The sequence below is a fragment of the Gambusia affinis genome, linkage group LG11, assembly GCF_019740435.1.
Source record: "Gambusia affinis linkage group LG11, SWU_Gaff_1.0, whole genome shotgun sequence".
Lineage (NCBI taxonomy): Eukaryota > Metazoa > Chordata > Actinopteri > Cyprinodontiformes > Poeciliidae > Gambusia > Gambusia affinis.
Genome location: NC_057878.1, coordinates 26,564,425 through 26,586,224, shown reverse-complemented (window position 1 = coordinate 26,586,224; position 21,800 = coordinate 26,564,425). Strand labels below are relative to the sequence as shown.

The window sequence follows — 21,800 nt, the reverse complement described above, 5'->3', positions numbered from 1 at the left end:
TGAATTGGATGAATCTAATAACCCTGTGGATGTAATGCTTCAGGATTATGAGGACATTTTTCAAGGATTAGGTGCTGTACCTTGCACATACAAGATTCAGCTGAGAGAGGGTGCTCAACCTGTTGTGCATGCTACACGTCGCATTCCAGCACCACTGCGAGAGGGGTTGAAAAATGAGTTGGATAGAATGACCAGCTTGGGAGTCATTCAGAAAGTGGAAGAGCCCACAGATTGGGTTAATTCTATAGTGATTACAAAAAAAAAGAATGGAGAATTAAGAATATGCATGGATCCAAAAGATCTAAATGAGAACATCAGGAGAGAACATTATCAAATACCCACTCGAGAAGAAATAATCAGTGAGATGGCTGGAGCAAGATATTTTACCAAGTTGGATGCAGCACAAGGGTTCTGGCAAGTGAAGCTGGATGAAAACAGTACCAAGTATTGTACCTTTAACACACCTTTTGGAAGATACTGTTTTTTAAGACTTCCTTTTGGGATAAAATCGGCACCAGAAATATTCCACAGAGCGATGGAGCGGATCATAGAAGGCTTGGATGGAGTGAGAGTTTATATTGATGACATCATTATTTGGGGATCAACAGTTCAAGAACACAATGACAGATTGAGACGCGTCATGGAGCGCATACAGAAAAATGGGTTGAAGCTTAATAAAAATAAATGTGAGTTTGGCGTCAAAGAAATTAAGTTTCTTGGAGACAAACTATCTGCCCAAGGTGTTCAACCAGATGAAGATAAAATAAAAGCTATCCTGAAGATGCCACCGCCTGTCGACAAAACGGGTGTTCTACGCATCATGGGGGTGATTAATTTTATAGGAAAATTCATTCCCAATCTGAGTGCAAAGTTGACAAACATTCGCAAACTCCTGAACAACGATAGTCAATTTCAGTGGACAGACGCGTTCATGAACAAGAGTGGAAGGAATTAAAAAAATATCTGACTACTGAACCAGTGCTCACCTTTTACGATCCAACTAAAAGAATAAAACTGTCTACAGATGCTTCAAAAGATGGGCTTGGAGCAGTTCTTCTTCAAGCTGAAAATGAACAATGGAAGCCAGTGGCTTATGCGTCCAGAGCCATGACCAAAGCTGAATGCAGATATGCTCAGATAGAAAAAGAATGCTTAGGGCTGGCTTATGGACTAGAACGGTTTCATAACTATGTGTATGGTCTGCCATCTTTTGTAGTTGAAACAGATCACCGACCCTTGGTTGCCATCATAAAGAAACATCTGAATGAGATGTCACCAAGGATTCAGAGACTTATGATGAAGATGCAGAGGTATGACTTTACATTGATCTACACTCCAGGGAAACATCTGATTCTTGCTGATGCTCTGTCTAGAGCTCCTACAGACATTAGTGTGAGTTCAACTGAAGAGGAGATTCAATGTCATGTGAATTTGGTGTCCACTGTGTTGCCTGTGTCAGATGGAAAGCTACAGCAAATAGTTGAGGCAACAGCTAAAGACACAGAGCTGCAGTTAGTCATACAGAATATGGATGAAGGATGGTCAATAGGCTCATGTTCACAGTTTTTCAATGTTAAATCTGACTTAAGTATTGTGAATGGACTGTTATTGAAAAACAACAGAATTGTGATTCCACAAGTGTTACGACATTCTACAGCGGATTCATGAGGGTCACCTAGGCATTGAAAAATGTAAAAGAAGAGCTAGGGAATCAGTTTTTTGGCCTGGACTAAATAAGGACATTGAGGTGCTAATAAACAAATGTGAGACGTGTCAGACATTTAGGAACAAACAGAGCAAAGAACCTATGATTATAACTGACATTCCTACATCACCATGGATGAAAGTGGGAATGGATTTGTTTCATTTTAAGGGTAAAGACTATTTAGTGATCATTGATTACTTTTCAAATTATCCTGAGATGGCTCTGTTAGCTCATATGTCATCAAATTGTGTCATAACACATGCTAAATCAGTCTTTGCAAGGCATGGCATTCCACATATTGTGGTAAGTGACAATGGACCATGTTTTAGTAGCAGAGAATGGCAAAAGTTTGCAGAACAGTATGATTTTAAGCATGTCACATCAAGTCCACATTATGCACAGTCAAATGGAAAAGCGGAGAAAGGGGTTCATATTCTTAAGCAACTTTTAAAGAAAGCTGCAGATAGCAACTCTGACCCGTATTTAGCTTTATTAAGCTACAGATCTTCACCATTGCAATGTGGATTTTCACCTGCTGAACTTTTGATGAATCGGAAGATTCGTACAACTTTGCCAAGTTATGACAGTAATGAACAAGGTGCAAAGAAATCGTCAAAGTTGGAGTACAGGTTACGAAAGCAGAAAGCAAAACAAAAGTCATATTATGACAGATCAGCTAAGATTCTACCCCCGTTGGCATATAAGGACCCAGTTAGGATTCAAGATGATGCGGGATGGAATACTAAGGCAACTATTCTGCAGGAAGTAGCTCCACGTTCATTTGAAGTGAAAACTGAAGATGGACAAGTTTTGAGACGAAATCGTCGCAGTTTGTTGAAAATTCCATTAGAGTCTGTTGATGAGTCGAGTGAAGTGTCAGAGGATTCTCAGATTATTCCTTCAACTGCACCACATTGTGACATGGACAGTATTAGTAACGATCCACCTGTGTTAAGAAGATCTACCAGAGTGGTAAAAAAACCGGATAGACTGAATTTATAAAAAAAAAAAAAAAAAAAAAAAAAAAAAGAGGGGGAGGAAAAGTTGAAATGTATAAGTTGAAATGTCTGTAATTTGTAATTCATGTTTTATCTGTCTCATGCAATGTATGTTTGATAGAATTCTTTTGTAATATTCTAACTTTAAAGAAAGGAGGATGTGATGATTGAATTATGCTCATGTCCACTAGGTGGCAATCATGAGTTCATGTGAATGCATAAATGTAAAGAACAGGACAACAGAAGGAGGCTAGTCTTGGGTGACACACCTGTAAGGAACCTGTGTGAGCAGACGCATGATGAGACTTTAATAAAAGTGTCTGAGCAATACAAGAGGCCTGGTCATTATCAAACACGAATATAACATTGACCAACGGATTTCCTCTGAGATTACTGGAACGGAAGAAACTTCATTGGATACAGAACAAGAATTGATCTCTGTACCTCAGGAAACAACAGAGAAGGAACAGTCCCTTAAGTCTGACACTGAAGATGTTGAAAAGCTGGAGACTTCTCTGCCTGAAGAAGGAGATCCGGACAATTCTTTAAATATAGATATTTATACAGAAGAACCTGCGATTTCTGTAACACAACTGGTGACTGAAAAGGACGACATCTCCAAACCAGAGAGGAAACTGGATCAGAAAGGGGAAAAACAATCAAAGCCTAAACCCATCAATAAGACGCCACTGTTGTGGAAATCTTTTCCTGAGCCTGATGCCACCATAGATCTGTCATTTTTCACTGGAAACACTGACATTAATGATGGACCTCTGCTGGAAAACCAAAGTCTTCAGGCAGCTTCACCCAGCAGGGGAAATAAGACGGTTTGGAAAACGCTGCCCAAGTCAGAACCTCGTGTTGATATAACTTTTATTGCTGGGAACATTGAACCGGAAAATGTTCCAATGGCGGCACAAAAAAGTAATGAGGAAGCTTCCTTGACAACAAGTCAACCAAAGTGTACATGTGCTGCTAAATTTAAGGAAACTGAACTGGAACACATCAAATTTAGGAAATATTTAATGAATCAGCTCGACGAAATGTTTGATACGAATAAAAAACTGAGTGCGAAACTAAAACAGCAGAAAGATCTGCTGAGCAAAGTCCTCTCAGAGAGACAGCAAAGCAGGAAAACAACAATTTCTGTTCAAACTCAGACTGATTCAGAGAAAAACCTAAAACAGAAACCAGTCAGTTTTCAATCAGCTTCAACTCAAACAGAGAGAGAGGAACCAGAAACCAGTTCCCAGTTGAAACCAGTCCTTCAAACTGTTTCAACTCAAACAGAGACGGAGGAACCAGAAACCAGTTCCCAGTTGAAACCAGTCCTTCAAACTGTTTCAACTCAGACAGAGACGGATGAGCTGGAAACCAGAAGTCACTGGAAACCAGTCTGTGAAACGGTTTCAACTCAAACTGAGGAAGATGTGTTGGAATCCGGATGCCAGTTGAAACCAGTTTATCAAACGATCTCGACACAAACTGAGCTCCATTTACTGATCCAAGAACAGTCGTCTGAATCACAACAGGATGGACATCAGGATGGGCATCAGGATGGGCATCAGGATGGGCATCAGGATGGGCATCAGGATGGACATCAGGATGGACAGACCAAGGGATTGAAGAGATCAGCAGGTAAGAAGAGGAGAAAGTCATCAAAGAAAGCTGCCTCTGAGTTAGAAACAGTCAACAATGAGAAAGTTTCTGTAAAAAACCAGGAACAAGAAGAAGTTTCAATGCCGGAAATCGTCAAGGATCAGAGAGCTACTATTATTATTGAGGTTCATAAAAATGAAAAATTGATTGATAAACTGCAGCAGGTGACTGAAGATAAAATGGTCCCTGAAAAACAACCAATTGGGGATCATCAGGTTGAGAAAAGACCAAAGATCAAAACAAAATGTAAGAAAAAGAGAAAGACAACATTGAAATCTGAACTGGAAAACAATTCATACCCAGTAGTGACTGATCCAAACTTGGTCCAAAACACGGAGACACCAAAACCTGATGTAGAATCAGCACCAGAGATCCCACAGACAGCTTTAGAGGAAATAGAGATAAAACCAGTCATAGTGTCAGAAGATGGAACAGATCAGGATCCTGTAGTTCTTACAGAAAAACTGAGAACATCGCCTCCACAGACAGAGGTTACTGTAAATGAAGATCAAATCCAGAGACCTCAGCAATCAGAGACTGAACCATCTGAAGAGTCAGATGAACAGAACAAAGTCTCTGAAGAAGAAGAGAGCCCAAAGACAAAGATTTCTCTGTGGAGGCGATTCAAAAAGGCTGTGACTCCATCCTGTCTGCGGCAGTTTAAAGACTGAAGAAAAGGCCAAACAGCGTAGACACTTTATGTCTCCAGATTATCAGGTTTAAAAGAGGGAGGGGCCAGGTGTGGGTTGGGTGATTGGTGGGATTTGTAAAAAGAGCTACAGTTGTTGTTAATTGGACATTTCAATATTAAAAAGCCAGGACTGCACGGTGGGAAACGTCTCCCTGTGTAGCTGTGGGTTCACTCCGGGTGCTCCGGCTTCCCCCACGTTCAACAACATCAGTACTCATGTTCATCCATTGGAAGAGTTTTATTTCTAATTCTAAACAGAAAATAAGAAAACCACATTTAATAATTAATGGGAGATTTGGAAAAAGAAAATGCAAAAAACATGGAACAAAAAGAGACTTTTAGAAGTTTAAACTTATACAAATTGGAAAACAAATTAAAAACTAGTTATCTTTCTGGGCAAGATACAAATATATATAAATATATATATATATATATATATATATATATATATATATATATATATATATATATATATATATATATATATATGAATTTATAGATATATTTATTAATCAATAAATAGACATCTTTATAAATATATATATAAATATTTAGAAATATATATAAATATAAAATATCTATATCTATAGATCTAGATCTGTATAGATATATATACATAGATATGTATATACATATCTATATATATATATAGATATATATATATATAGATAGATAGATAGATAAATATCTATATAGATATGTATCTATCTATATACTGCTCTTTATACATAAATGTCTGTCTACATCCAGAAAATAAAATCTTGTGGTTATTCCACTTCCTGGTTGTCACTAAATACTCATGAAACCTCCGATCTTTAAAACAACTTTTTAGTCAAAACTTTATAAAGACGACGTGGTGGATTGTCAGAGAACTTTAGTCAATTGTAGTTTCCTGTTTCACTGCCAGCAGAGGATAATTATTTGCTCTGATAATGAGGGTTTAGCTACGTTTTTGTCTTTTTCACACATTAAATTTAAGGATTCTGGGAAGTGTTTGACAAAGAGCGGCAGTGGCAGACATGGGAAAGAGAAGCACAGGATGGTATGTTTTGACTTCAAAGACATTCTGGGTTTTAGAAGATCAAAACAAAGCAATGAAAGACCCAAGATCTCATTTTCTAACATGGCTCCTTCAGAATTTTAAACATGCAAAGATCTGCAGACCTCAAATCCCATCAAAGAGAGGACCATACGGCAGACTCATTGATCCTAAATAATTAAAATCGTTCAATAGTGTTCTTTCAATAATGTTGTACTTTGTTTTGAAAAACTTACTAAACTGCCTTCTGATAAAAAAAAAAATCCATGACTTTTTACATTGCTTTGTTATTTACTAATGAAAAAATTAATCAAAGTACAGAAACACTGAAAGAAGGAGCATTCTGACAGCCTCTATTGTAAGTTATGGAGTAAATATCACTCATGTGCTGCTGATTAAAACAACTCAGTGCGAGCCTTTCTGAAAAGGTGGCATTTGTAAATGTTAAAACAAAGCAAAGGCAGAAACACATCAAGAACAACAAACAAGGAGCCAATGCCACAAAAACAACAATCTGGGAGGGTTCATAGGTTTTTTCATTTCCAAACTATTAAACATCCATCATTCATTTTATGAAAATATTTAGGACAGTCGCCAGTTTTCCCAGGAGTGGCTAAAACCAAGATGATTGCATGAAATTTCCAGAGAAATGACAAAAACCCCAAAGACTCTGCAGGCCTCAGTTAACATGACAGGAAAATCATAAAATGGATGAATAAATATGGTCTGTGTGAAAGGGTTGAAGGATAAAAGCTCTTCTCTTTAATTCTTTGAAGCTTGTTTGACGTCCAAAAGATGTTTCTGAATAAACCTCAACATTTCTGGAACAGTTTTCTTTGGTCAGGAGATGCTAAAGTACAGCGGACCTCCAGTACTTGCGGCACTAGAAACCACAACCATCCATGAAAAGCAAAGATTTGAGCATATTACAGAACTGCTCTTAAAAATGCTTAGAACTGCCCGTCTTACTGGTTCAAATACCAAATATGGCCTGATATGAGTTGATACTCCCAGTGGAAACCATCTCAGCAAACAGCAGAAGCTAATCTTTCTTATCTCTGCTTTTGAGGGTACAGCCAATCAGTGGCCATGAACATAAATGGTCCCTCTGGATTGGGTGCTTTGCAGAGCCAATGTGTCGTGAAGCACTGTGCATCGGCTTTTAAGTTTCCCAACCTGCATTTTCCTTTAAACTTTTATACTCTATGGAAAAATCCACAAATTGGCAGGTTTGAAAATCCATAGACAAACATACGTGTGTTTTGGTGAATGCACACGTGAATGTTTTGGTGGTCTGTGTCCTTTAGATGTTTTTAGATGTGCCTCTGCTCCAACACACCTGAATCTAACGGCTCAATTACCTCAGCACGCAATCAAGCTCTACATATTCCTGCTAATGATCTAATTATTTGATTCATGGCTGCTGAAGCAGAAACAATATCCCTGTGTCTGAAAATCAACATTTAAAATCATAAATGTAGCTGAGAACCGTGATCCAGTGATTCCTCACAGCACAGGTGAGTGAAACCAGAGGAAAGGCAGCAGATCTCCAGTTTGGCAGCTGAAAACCAGTAAAGAAAATCAGATAATGAGACAAACACGGCAGCGCTCGGTTTCCCAGTCTCAACAAAGGACATTTTGGAGCAACGTGTTTGGCAGTGGCCTCCAACGCCATCAGGAAAATTCAGAATGAGGGAATTTAATAATGCAGAACTGCAGTCCAACGCTGCACAGTGATCCATGGGGAAAGCAGAGCTGGCAGCAGGGAGCAGATTCTGGATGCTTGTGATGAAAACATTCGGAACAATTATTGGTAAAAGACAATATATAGAGTCTTTAGAGGTGTAACATACCATTAAGATGATAATTGATCACATTTTGTTGCCATAAAGTCTCTTTCTTTACTTATACAGGTATCTCTGATCTCAGGATGAATTATTTTTATTCTTTTCTGATTCATGGATTGAGATTTTCTGGAGAGCTTTTTACCCACAAGCCGATCTAAACTGTTTTTGGTGGGTGGAAGTTTTTTTATTCTTTTAAGCTTCCCAGTGGGTTAAAGCTACATTATTCTCTGAACTTCAGCAGCTCCTTTATGTACGTTTTCACCATTTCAATGGAAGCTCATGCCTTGAAGTAATTTAGACATATGTGCAATTATTTACCTCTGCGCGTAATCTTTAGCATCCTCAAAGCCTGGCTATGAAATAAAAAGGTGGAATAATGATGGGCGAGATTCTGCTTCTTGATGGCTTGTTGCAGATAGATGGGATGGGATTTATTCTGCAGTAATGAGAAATGAAAACAGAAAGAAACCAACCTGAATACAAATGACTGCAAAAAGCTGAGATAAGAGGGAAACCTAGAGAGGATTTGTTGCTCTAAGTCAGAGTAAGGGGGCCTTGATTTCAAAGAAATATCTGAAACTTGATTCTGGCCAGGGAAAACCTGGGGAACATCACAAAGTTTTAGTTTAAATCTGCCTTTCACAAGCATGGATGGATGGATCAGAAGTAAATCTGTGAATACAGAGGGAAAAACTAAAAAAAACAAGGTAAACTAATAACAAATGGATATAAAATAAGCACCTCCTGGTATTTGTGAGGTTTAGACCAACCAAACACAAATGGCTGAAATCCACAAACACAGGAGATCCCCTCTAAAAAACACTTATAACTGTGTATTTTAAAAGTTCAAATGTACCTTACAATGCATTAACACACACTGTAGAAACCAACCTAGCAGAAGCTAATGTCCAATCAGCCGATGAAAATAATCGATCCCCTGGAACGGCTGCTTTGCTGTTGTGTGTCACGTATTTCACGCCTGGATATTTCAGCTTGCTGGGCTGCATTTTCTTTTGACCGTCTTAGATATGCAGCATGAAAAGATCCACAAATGTTCAAATCTTCTGTGAAAAATCTGGAGTTATGTTACACAGAAAATCCACAAATTGGTGAATTTGTGAGCAATAAAAACCGCATATTGGCAAACACTGCTACATAAATGAGGCTTTAAACAGTGAGAATAAAATCATAAAAGATGATCTGTCTCAATAAATAAGAAACCTCAAAAATAAAAACAAAAATAATCTTCCTTTCTTTCCTGTCTAGAAAATTTCCGGCTTTCTGCGTTTTGACTGAAAACTCCTGAGGTAAAACAGGTAGGATTTTAGCATATTTTCATTTTCACACAGAGCTCCATCAACAGGTTTGAATCTAATATCCCAGGTTTAAAATTACATTTTAAATTTTACAGGGAGCGGACGGGCCAGCGCAGGAGAAACAGGATCTCTGCTGGTGGGTCCAGTCACATCTTTGGCTCCAACACCGATGGAAACATTTCCAGGGACTTATTTAGAAACCAGATTAAATGGTGCAGAAAGTTTCCAGCAATGATGTGGTAAATGCCTTGACATGTTTTTATTTTTTAAATTTGTTAATTTTACAGATGAACACGTCTGTAAGTCCTGGCAGTTTCCTAGTAGCAACTGAATAAAACTTTACTGCGGCTGGAAGGGGAAAGATTTAAATACTGTTTAAAAAAGTATTTCAGTTTTTCTGTTTCAGTAACTCTTTATGAACTACTCACAAGTCAATTCTTTTCTTTATCTTTTAACACAAAAAACTGAAAATAATAAAAAATGACAGAATTGCTGTTTCTGACAGCAAATAGTATTTAACTAATAATTATATTACTTTGATCAATTTAAAAAAGTCAGTTTGAGAATTTATCAAGTTTTGTTAAGCAGTCATTCCAGATAAAACTGCATGCAGTAATTCTACTGGTTCTGCTCAAAATATCTGTTTTTGTTTGTGTGGAAAGTTTTTATTTAAACAAGAAAAAAATGGATCTTAAAATGATCTTTCGTAGACATAATCACTCAACTAGCTTAAAATAATGCAAGAGCAACATTTGCACCAAGAAACTCTGAGCAATTTTGTCATTCAATTTAAAAGAGAAATATTACAAACAAACTTCAGAATTGAGGTTTCTTTAAAAATAAACTTTGAATCCCATCAATTAACTTCTCAAAGTGTATAAAATATTTCTGTTACACACTCTGTATTTGTCACTTACATTTTTCTTAAACATGTACCGTATATATATTTTTATTTTTATGTATTTTCATTTATATATATTTTTATTTCAATCTCACTGCGTCAAATTTATCAACAGTAGACCTAAACATGAAGTCAGAGCATATTTATTAGATTATAATATTGTTTGCGTTGCGTTTTGTTCGTCTTCCTTTAGATGACTTGAATTTCAAACACATATAGAATATATTTTATATACATGCTCATCCACTTCTATTCCTGTCCTAAAACCAATACATTCAGATTCTTTATCATCATGGATTCTGTGATTGTTTTTTAAGGCTGAGGTTTCGATTTATTAAGTGTTCATAGGAGATGCATCATAATGTGAATATGTAACACTGAAAGCCAGTGAATCCACATCTGTGCCAAAGGTAAAAAGTTCAGACAAATCATGTTCAATATGGTACAATTTGTGTTCCCATAAAGCTGTGATGTCTGGAAAGATTTATGAAAATATTCAAAATATAAATTTTTTATGAATTCAGACAGAAATGTTGTATTTGTGCTCCAGCTCCGTCCCATTGACAGTTTTTCCTGAAATACAGTGAAACATGTTGAAGCCGACTCCGAGCTGCTTGAAGAGTCATAATGAACAGTAATACAGTCGTGAAATGGCAAAAAGATTGACATGAGCCAAAAAGGTAAAAGAAAACAAAGATGTGAGAAACAGAAAATGAGCAGCGAGTCGGAGAGAAAATATTTGAGAACAGACAGAAGAGCAGACGTGGGTAAGCGAAGGAGGCGACTGGGGAACAAACCAGGTTGGCTTCATTTCTGAGACAATGAAAAATTCATAGCACCTTCACCTGCTGCCAGCCTGAATCAAAGGCCGATATGCATTGCTGACGGGCCTTGCAGGAATGAAATCAATTTATCTCCGATTTCACGAGAGGGGTTAAAAATACCTGCATCACTTATTTATGTCTGCGTCGTCCCTGACACCCAAAGAGACGGGTGACAGCTCCTCTGCTGGGAGCTATACTGTTTCTCCGCCCCTTTAAGGATGCAAATTCACTCAGACGCTTGCTAAAGGGGTTCAAACATCACACGCACACACACACACACACACACACACACACACCCGGCATCTTGCCTCTCATGCTGTTAACAAAGAGGCTTTATGCTCCCAGAGACGATAAAGTTTGAATCAGCGTTGGGTTTGTGTACTGTAACAGTTATATTTTATCAGACGAGGCTGTGGCTTCACGTCTGATGTTGTGTTCTAACATGAACATCCAGGAGTTACAATTTACTTCAGAGATTTAGCACATTTGATGTAGATTAATGTCAAATATTTTGGTATTTATAGAAAACCGTCAAACATTCCCATTTTGTATTGTTACGACTACCAACTTGAATTTATTGTAACTAAACTGACCGACATAGAGCAGTGCAGAACACATGTTACCAACAAATTATTCATGCATGTAATTTATTGGAAGGAAAAGTAATCAATCATTCTGTTGGTGTGAGCATCATGCTGTCGGGTTGATTGCTCAGTGCTGATGGAAAGTTTACATTACAGCAAAGTCCAGTGTCAGAATGGCCCAGTCAAAGTCCAGAGCTTTAACTGTTTTACAAAAAATGAAATAGGAAAAATTTCCTATATGTGCAAAGTTGTTGGCGATATTATTGTCCAAAGGGACTGAACACTTTGAAGTCAGCGGTGACTCAATGGGTGTGGTTAGTTTTGGAAGTCACTGTGTGTTTCCTCACTATAGTCTGTATTAAAATGTTGAAGATAACCTGTCAGTGAAAACCAGACATGTTCAGAGGTTGGTTTCAAACACCAGATCTCCTGCTGCTGCGCTTGTCAATCTGCTGGACTCCACTTAAATTGACCTTTTAAAGTTATTGACTCTGTCTTCTCATACAACCATCTGCTGCTCACCTTTGGTCAAGCAGAGGAGTGGATCTTATCAGCTGATGAGGTCTCCTGTGCCCGTACGTCTGAGTAATTGAAAAGTAATGGGCATGGCTCTCTACCGCATGCTGGAAGATATCCACCACATGTTAGGTCATTAGTAAAAGTGAGTCTCTCCACCGAGGGCATCAGATAACGAAGGAGATCCTTCATCTGTCAGGATGGGATGGAGTACCTGGAGCGAAGGAGCTGCGCATGCTAACCACGCTGCAGAGTATTACCTCTGATCACACTAAATTTGGAAAATAGTTCCTGAAACACCTATACATGAATGTGATTATTGGTCCAAATGGAAAAACGAAGGTTTCAGGCACTAAAACCTGTTCAGTGGGTTTACATTATCCCACCACTGTTGCACCTCTGAGTCAAATAAACGCCTTAAAAGAAAGACAGCAGAATGCTAACATAAAATTAATTCACTTTATGACTTCCTGTTGCATCATAGTTTCAGAAATGGTGTGCAGTTTTTTTTTTTGTTGACATTATTCTATATTTAAGAGCGCCACCATTCTTCTTTATGCTCCACAAATCTGGAACAACCTTCCAGAAAACTGCAGAACCGCTGAAACACTGAGCTCCTTTCAATCAAAACTAAAACGCAGCTGATTAAAGCTGCTTTTGAACAATAAGAAATGGAACATTAACCAACATTTTGATGATTTTAACAATTATAATGTCTGTTACTGTTTTCCTCAGTGGTTGACCGTGTGATACGTTTATGACGTTTATGATGCAGAGCACTTTGAACTTTGTTGCTGCTTAAATGTGCCATGCTAATAAACTGTAACGTGAATTTAATAGAAAGTTGGGAGGAAATTTTGGAGCAGTGGCAGATGGTTTTGCGACAAGAGGAAAGAAGTTCAGTTAACTGGAGTGAATGATGAAATGTTAACTAAAAGTATTTCTGGAATTTGTTCTGTTGGATTCAAAACTCAGACAATTTGTCTCCCGCCTAAAAAAAACCCCAGATGTATATTTCTCAGAGTTGGGATTGTATTGGACTTCTGGATTCTCTGCTTTGAATGCTGTAATGGACTTTCACTTTGTCTTCTTGCTGATTAAACTTCAAATATAAAAGAAGAATTTTTAGAATCAAATACCTTCATTTTGAGTAATGCTTTCATAGCTGAAGTGTCATGAAAAGAAGGGAATGAAATATTTTTTCTAAAGTGATGAAATATTTTGTGATGAGGATCAGTGTGTGATATTTAATCTACCTGCTCTCATCGCAGCTGATCGGTTTGGTATTTAAGTTGTTGGGATTGAGGAATTCAGATAGAAAAGTGTGTTTGAAACAACAATTAATTTGTAATAAACTTCACACTTCAGCTGGGGCTTCTTTTTTTTTTTTCTCCACTGCAAATGAAGGAAATGGATTGTAGATTTACAAAAACTAAAATTCGAAGGAAAAATAAATCCCAAAATCTTCAAATTATTTTAAATTAATGTACATTAAATTACAAACAAAATCTTAGCAAGTATTGTGGTCTAGTTTCTACTGAAGACTTCATAATATCTTTGAAATCAAACTAAATTAACTTATGAGTAAATTCTTAGCAAGTTATGGGAGCTTGTTTTATGCCAATAGTTTGTGAGTGAATGAATATAATAAAAATCTCTAGTTTCACTATCAGATTATTTTATTAATAAGATATTTTTCCTATAAGTGAATAAATCTGTTGAAGGAAGTAAAACTTTATAAATTTTTTATTAGTTATTGATGTAAAACAAGCTCCTATTTCTTGCTGAAAAGTTGCATCTAATTTAGTTTCATATTTTTTCAAGTGCATTAAGACATTTGCTATAAAACTAGATGAAAATACTTGGTAATATTTGTATTTTTCGCAGTGAAAACATCGTTCTGCTCTCTGTGGCAGCTGAGGCTCAAACTTCATAAACCACAGATGAGTTTCGATTCCAGGATCTGTTACTGGAAGCTCCTCCCAGAAAACAAACCACCATAAATCGGTTTTCAGTCACCATAGTAAAAATGAAAACAATCAAAACACACAGACTGTTGGCAGTACCCACATCTATTAATACAACTATGTTATAATTAGACAGTCTGGTTGCACATGCATGCATTTTTTAAAAATGATGTGGCAAAGCCAAACAGCCATAGCATTATGGAACATTCTATAATCAGTTTGTCTAAATAAAGCTTTGGAGGTTTTGGACATTCGGTGTGGTATTGTCTTCCTGTGACAATGCCAAATATTTAATGTAATGCATATTTAGTTCTATTTATTTATAGATTTCCATTTTGTGACTTTTACTTCTTCACTGGAGGGTTTATCCGTGTGTTATCGTCCAAAGTACAGCTGCTGTGAGGTTTGTAGGAAAAGGAGCGTAAACACAGTTGGTGTAAATGTTCAGCGGTTCCACAGAAGAACCTCCTGGCTTCATGCAAACCTCAGATGCATCACCAACATCAAGCTCTGTAAAGTGTTGGTAATACTTTTTGGGTTCGCTGAGCTTCTCTCGCTGGTCTGGATGATTGTTAGAAGGTCCGCCGTGATGCGATGTGGCGGTGGGAATTTACTCATCATTTACATTTACATCACTGTCAGTTTTTTTTAAAGTGGCAGTATTATGAAAAAGTTACTTTTTTGAGCATTTCATCATGTTACAACGTTAATCCTTCATCTAAAACATACCTGAGTGTTGCTTTGAGTCTTTAGTGCATATTTGAGAAATCATTTAATCTCCATGGCAACCATTCAGCTGTGGAAAACCCCTGGGTGGACCTAGCTCCACCCTCAAGATGTAGCTCTTCGCCCACTCGGCTCCTTCAGACTAGCCAGCAGCAATTAGCAAACACCTGGTGGAGCTGTGGATCAGCGGCGCTCATTAAATGAGCTGCTGGTAAAAATGTTGTTAAAGGGATTAATAGAGGAGCCATGTTGTGACAACTCCCTGAAGAGCAGAATGTTTTATAACACCTTCAATTACAAGGTCAAACTTATCATATTTGATAGATGCAGCATTTTTATAACTAAAGCTGACGGTTTTCTGGATGGTTCTTTGAAATGCGTAGTTCTGCCCCATTGAGATGCAATGATGTTACTGGCCGCTGTTACCTACTTAGTCACATTTATGATTTTTTTTTTTAAAAAAAAGGTTTTGTTGGCTCTAGAGCCTTTATTTGAAAGTAGTTTGACAGGAAAGAGGGTCGCCAGGCCAGGAATCGAACCTGCGACCACCGCCCATGTATTGAGGAGCAAGGCGGTGCCCCGCCACATATATGAAGTTTAAAATGATTTAGCATAAAGTACCCAATGAGTTTCATGATGAACGATGAAACAAGTGTTGAAAAAGCACAAAAATCTCCACCTCAAATATAGCATGAAAAACTGAACAGGCTCTTAAAACAGGGGAGTTCAGAAAACTGTTTCTGCTGGCGTCTACATTCGCTGCCTCTTGGTGTGCCTGCTGTACGCCGACTCTAAGCTCACTCTCTCTAAAGACAATCATTTTCACACTTCAGCCTCTCGGAGGAAATGCTTGAAGCCATTCCCACCTGAACGCTGCACCTGCTCGGCTTAACTACAAGGGAAATTGCCGGTTCTATGTGGAGCATTCACGGCATGCAGTGCTGCTCAGCAGACTATCAGAGGCGGCATTTTCCCACCTCGGATGGTTTGCTAATGCGCATGCTGCAGGGGCTGTGCTGGCCACAGTCTGGATGGGGCACCGGCTCCACGTCCTCACAGCCTGTGACCAAGTGCAATTTCTAGGCTTAGCATGGAGACCCATGACTCCCATCCAAGAGAGCTTTTGGCAGTCGGACATAAGAGGTTCTGAGAGTCACAGCAGAAAGGCTTAGCACTCCATTATTTATTGGAACCAGATTTAAATAAGATGTTTTAATCATTGAGAGGCTGCTCAAACATCTTGATGTCACGGCTTCTGGAGTGTGTCTGAGAGCAGGATATTCTATCTGTCTGTGAGAAGGAGGAAGGGCAGACCAACTGAAAGTCATCGAGTGTCTTATTTTCCTTGGCCTCTGTTGAAAAGATGTTTTTCAGCCGGAGCTGTTATCCATAACGCCACAATCCTGTGGATCTATAAGTTTAACTGATGAGTCTGAGAACAAGCTCATCAGTTGGAATAATTTACAGTGAAAAACGAGCAGATTTCTGTCCTCAGGTTTCAAAGACCTCTGCTTTGAAACATAAACCTGTTGTCCTGGGATTCTGGAGGGCCAAGACGAATATTAAATTATTCAATTCAAGCTGTTTTGTATTACTCAAATAATTTTTTATGGGGTGCAGGCTGCTGGGATAAAGGCACACCGGGGAACATGTACAGCACTAAAGCAAATGGACGTAAACAGAACCAGACAAGGTTATCTAACCAGTTACCTCCCTGAAGCAGCTCGCACATTATGTAGTTTTAATATGCTAACCTTTGAGTTATAGCAGCATTGCGTCTTATGAGACAGCTTATTCAATAAAACTGTACCAGGTCCTGACTTTAAACGCTGCCAGAGTTATTGGGACATGAATCTGGAAGGCGTCTGCTTAAAAGTCACAATAATTTCAATTAAAAATACAAATGTCTGTGAGAAATAAATGTATTCAACCGTGCTGATTTCAAGTAATATGTGTCTATTTAGATTTAGAGGATGCAGTCTGGTCCACATGAACATGAACATGGCCACATCTGCAAGGATTTAAGATTCGGATTGCAAAAATCAACACATCTATATATATTGTACCGTCCCCAAAAATCTGTTTCTGGTTCAACTTTTTAATCAAGTTATTTACAGGGTCTCTAATTAATTAATTGCATTCTAATTGAGAACAATGTATGCAGGCAAAATAAGCAACATTTTCAATTCAAAACCCCGTTTTGTTGCTAAATTACTGAATAATGAAACAGGTGAGCTCAGCAGCAAAATGTTTATTGTTTTTAATAGTTTATTCAAGATGGTGAGCCTTCAGATTGGCCCAAAGTGTTTCACAAACCTCTCATTATTCATGAAACTTCTGTGGCTGCTGACATTAGCATTGGGGACGTCTGTGTTTGCTGCTGCAGCATGTTTAGCATTGAGATGCTATCTGAGGTCTGACTGTCTTCACTGACAGGCTAACTCCTTTAAGCACAACTTGCACACATTAATATTCTTCTCCAGCGTCCCACTGGATTGTTTTCTGAAGCCAAAATGAACCATGTTGGGCCAAGAGAAGCAGCTTGGACGTTCGTTGCTGTTATTTGCAGAAATCGTTTTTGTGTCAGATTTTCTCGGTGCACCAGTAACATAAAGGCTCCACTTGGAACTTGTGAATGAAAAAAGAAATGAAATAAATCAAACACGGGACTTATTGTGGAAAAATGTTGACCCGTCAGAATTGATGTAATTAATTAATCACAATTAGCATGTTAAAGTCCTGTCACTAGATCAAATTTGCAAAATAGCAAAGTTTGGAAATGATCTGCCCCTGTAGAACTGTCTGAACAAAATGAACATGCTGTGATTGATTCACAGACATGAACATGGAAAGACCCATGTGTCCTTTAAGCACATGCTTGTTTCATCTTTTAGCTGGAAACTTTTCATTTGTTGTGTCTCTTTATTAGATGATGCCACCAAATAATAAAGTGTCCATTCTGGGAATCCCACCCTCTTTCCAATCATTACACTCATTAATGCTGGTCTGCATGCAGGACATGAGTCCACATTGGACAGGTCCTTAACATTTTTATCTGGGCTGCATCTCCTGTCTGCAGATTCAACATGACATTTTAGAGTTGATTATTTTCACATGAAGAACAAATCTTAGAACGACGCTACGATCTGTGCACTTAGTGACGAGTCAAATGTCAAATTTACTTGACATTTAAAAACAACAATTGGCCCAAGTGTTTCACAATTTCACCAACAACCATTTAATAGCAAACAGAAAAATACTGACAGAAAACAGAAGACTACAAACTCCTAACAACTGGTGTCTCATGCTGAGACAAAGGTCAAGGAGAAGATATGAGTCACATGGAAGAAAGGAAAACTGTTGTCTGTCTCATCTTTGCTTTCAATTGAACACCTTTTGAGGCTTTTAGCAATATCACTGTGTTTCACCTTCCTGCATTCAAGAAGAACTAAGACGTCTAATTAGTTCCAAAAGTTGCATTTTCTATTTTATTAAACATCGAACATGCAAACATGATACGTGTGAGGAGGTTAAAGCTCAAGAGTGAAAACATGAATCTCAGCAAGGAATCAAGCATCTTTTGATCTAAATAGAAGAAATAAAGGACAAAAACAGTCTGTGCTTCAGCTCATCTGTCACAAAGTCAGATGATGCAGCCATAAAGTAGAACCACTCGTATCTATTGAGCTTCCATTTCAGTACGGAAATCCAAGCTAACTAGCTAACCTATTTGGCCAAAATAAAACTTTCAGTCTTCAAAAACTAGAAATGAGATGTTTGTTAAAGGTCTTTTCAAAGAACATCCAGATTAATTGCGATCATGACCAGAAACCGCTCTGAACATTTGGGTTACCCACTTGGATGATGGTGAGTTTTTTAACGGTAATCATTAAAAGTAATTTTGCGAAGTCGTAGCATAAAGAGCAGCTCTCTGCCGAGGCGGGAGCAGCTTACGCCTTGTCCCGTACTTTAAAGGGTGGCGGTCGCTGCCACAAGCAGCCTTATTCTGCACATCAGTCCCAGATGAGTTGGACAGAAATCCCGTTTGTTAGATTGGGTGTGTGTGGAATTATAGCAGTCTGCATTCACGCAGAAAGCCAGCAAATATTTCTGCATCACTTCACAGCTCAGGCATCCAGTGTGAAAGTAAAATTAGGCCACAGAGTGAGATCATTACAAAGGAAGAGTGCAATTTAGCTGTAAGCAGCTTGATTATTAATAAAAAAATGGTGCATTTTTTGTTCATGATCTAAAACAGTCCTCTACGTCTGGTATAACACAGAGTTATTACATTTTCTCACATGACAAAAAACAGTCTTTCATTTCTCACCTTTCCTTTACAACTGAAGAATAATTTTTTTGTAAAAAATGCAGGGGGTGAAGGAAAGTTTGGTTGAGGAAATTGCTTAAAATGATGCTGCAAGCTTGTGTTATTATAATAAAAGAAGTCATAAATGTTCATTTTTGTGCTCATTGTACATTTTATTCTGCTCTCATAAACGAGAGCAGAATATTTTTCCTTTTTCATTGCTGTGCTTCCCTTTAATTTGCTTACCCTCTCTCCTTTGGACATTATTATTATTGTTTATTGTGCAAAGCCATTGCATCTTTTACGTCACATTTCTCAAGGAGTCCGTAACAAATTCATTTAAGCGCTTGGTTCTTCTGAGGGAGCGTGCAGCTAAACATGACTGTCACGGCAAAATCCAAGAACTCCTTTTCTCATCTGGGATTACTTTTGTTCTTTTTCTGAAGCGGCTGACCAATAAGATTTAAGATTGTGGTGAAGGCATTAATGCAGTTTTCACATTTAATTAACATGCTTAAAATACTGCAGTGCTCACAGTGGGAAGCAGCAGACCTCATCACATCACTCATGTCTTTATTTAGCCTCTAAAAGAGGCCAAGATAACAGTTTCCATGTACACTGGAATGTTTTTTTACTCTTCTGGTATCTTCCTTTAAAAAAAGTCAGGCATAATATTTTACTCATTGAAAGATGAAATAAACTCAGGAGGTGATAAATAAACAAAAGAACATTAGTTTTATTTTATTAAATGGATTCTTACAGTTCTATAAGTGTAGTTTGTACAGTGGTGAATAAAGGGCAACCCCATTAACACATCAGCTGTAACGTTGAGATTCAAATGTTGATTAAAAGCTCCTCAATCCCAGTGGAGGAAATGAACCTTCAGAGGTTTAGCAGAGTCGGTGTTTGGCCATGTTAGACATCCGTTTTCATAATTAGACCAGCAAGACGAAACCTAAAGAGTGGAAACAAATGCATGTTGGATAACAGGTGGAAGCAGTTTCACTCGGTCTAAGAGCTCTTATTTTCACTGCTAGATAATTATGCATCTGCCTTCTGTTTCAATGATCCAACTGAAAAATAAAACTCTCCCATCACCTTGCAACACACTGGACACTGTTAGGTTGATCATGCCATGCATCCTGTGGACCTGAGGTATTCATGACTTGTATCCACATATGTGATGATGCAAAAGATCAATCTGACTGCAACTGAAAAATATCTGATAAGTAACAACACTTATTAATCTCATGTTGCTCTCGAGATGCTGGAGTTATGAAAATAAACGCGTCACTCAGCTGACCAACAATCATCCGACCACTTTCATGTGAGCTTTGAAAGTCGGTGAGCTGATACTTTAATGTTTGAAAACTAGATGAAGATGAAAGTGTGCACTACTGATCCTAGTAGACACATTTCTCAGAAAACTTTACACACTTCAAAGACAAACAAAGCCACATTAATTTCCTCACATTTAGCGCCATGTGCAGTCTAACAGCACCACCAATAACATATCACTTATCTTGAAAACTTCTTGACACACCAGGTTTTGCAGCTTCAGATTTATGCACCGAAAGGCACAAAGTTTCATGTCAACATATTATACCATTCATTAACCGCAAATAAAATAAAATAAAATAAAAAATAGGTCCTATAATAGTCTGTTTAAAATGTATTTTTGGCCAAAATGAGCAGCAATTTTCATGTGTGTAGTCAAACAATCAGCTAGGTGACTCTGTAAACAGTCCAGCTGACAGAATGTGAGTTTAAATATGTAAGAAGAAAGCTTCAGGATATATGAGAGTCTCCAGGAAGCTCCATGATGGTCTCGTCCTGCAGACTGTTCACACCACTGCAGGACTTGTTCAAGATTGGAAGTAAGTGGGTGAGTGTGCATGTTAACTCAGCTTGCAGCAACAAGGGCAGCAAAGAAGACACTTCAATTCAAGAACGCCATGAAGAAGACAGAAACTCTACAGCAAGTAGAAAAATACACAGCAGGACTCTGGTGAAAAGTTATTTTATCTTCCTTATTTTACTTGACATCTGAATTAGGAAAGATGAGAGCCACCATGTCCATGTGGTCTCAAGACCAAAGAATTGAGATCCAATGTGAGGGTTTACTTCCCATCTTCTAACTTTCCCAAGAAACACTTCCACATAATCAAAACTCTGTTCTTCTTCAAATAGTCCATAAAACATCGTGATAGTCACGATGGAGCCTCATGTCAAAAGGTTAAAGTGATAAAATGGATAAAAAAATCAGATCTCAAAGTGAAACTGAAACCAAAAACGTGACGCTGCCTAACATCGATGTTATCCTGTTTTTTAAGACTTTTTTCAGCCATACACTAATAATAAGATAGAAATGAAAGCAATGCTTCATGTAACGACCAAACAACCCACCAGATGCCGTGCAAAAATAATTACAATGTTTGTAATCTAATTATTTAATTAAGCTGTGTTTTGTTTTTGTTTTTTTATGTGGGAATGTTAAAGCCATAAAAGAAGATTTGTGTGGCTGCTGTGTTACAGTAAGGCTTCTTCCACTGACTGTTTGCAGCAGCTGCGTTTCAGCCGCTGAAGCTCCAGTGAGTCTGCGGCTCCATTTCCATCAAATCGTCAAGAGAATTTTTCAACAAACCTTTTGCATGTTAAATAGAAAACAGACTTGTGGCTCGTTTCCATGATCTGGTTGGGAACAGATGTGCTGGGAAA

The 21,800-nt window shown here is 37.9% G+C and overlaps 1 protein-coding gene across 1 annotated transcript; it reads left to right on the top strand.

Moving 5' to 3' along the window:
- Nucleotides 1–2,768: 2,768 nt before the first annotated feature.
- On the top strand, nt 2,769–5,442 carry LOC122839715 (titin-like). Its single transcript, XM_044131563.1, has 2 exons — nt 2,769–4,242; nt 4,303–5,442. Exons 1-2 carry the CDS (start codon nt 3,612–3,614, stop codon nt 5,031–5,033), a joined length of 1,362 nt encoding a protein of 453 aa, XP_043987498.1. The 5' UTR covers nt 2,769–3,611; the 3' UTR covers nt 5,034–5,442.
- Nucleotides 5,443–21,800: the final 16,358 nt, after the last annotated feature.

Coding starts and splice junctions, on each gene's coding strand:
- LOC122839715 (XM_044131563.1), top strand. CDS start 3,612: ATGGCGGCACAAAAAAGTAATGAGGAAGCTTCCTTGACAACAAGTCAA. Junction 4,243..4,302: donor TGAATCACAACAGGATGGAC/ATCAGGATGGGC, acceptor ATCAGGATGGAC/ATCAGGATGGACAGACCAAG.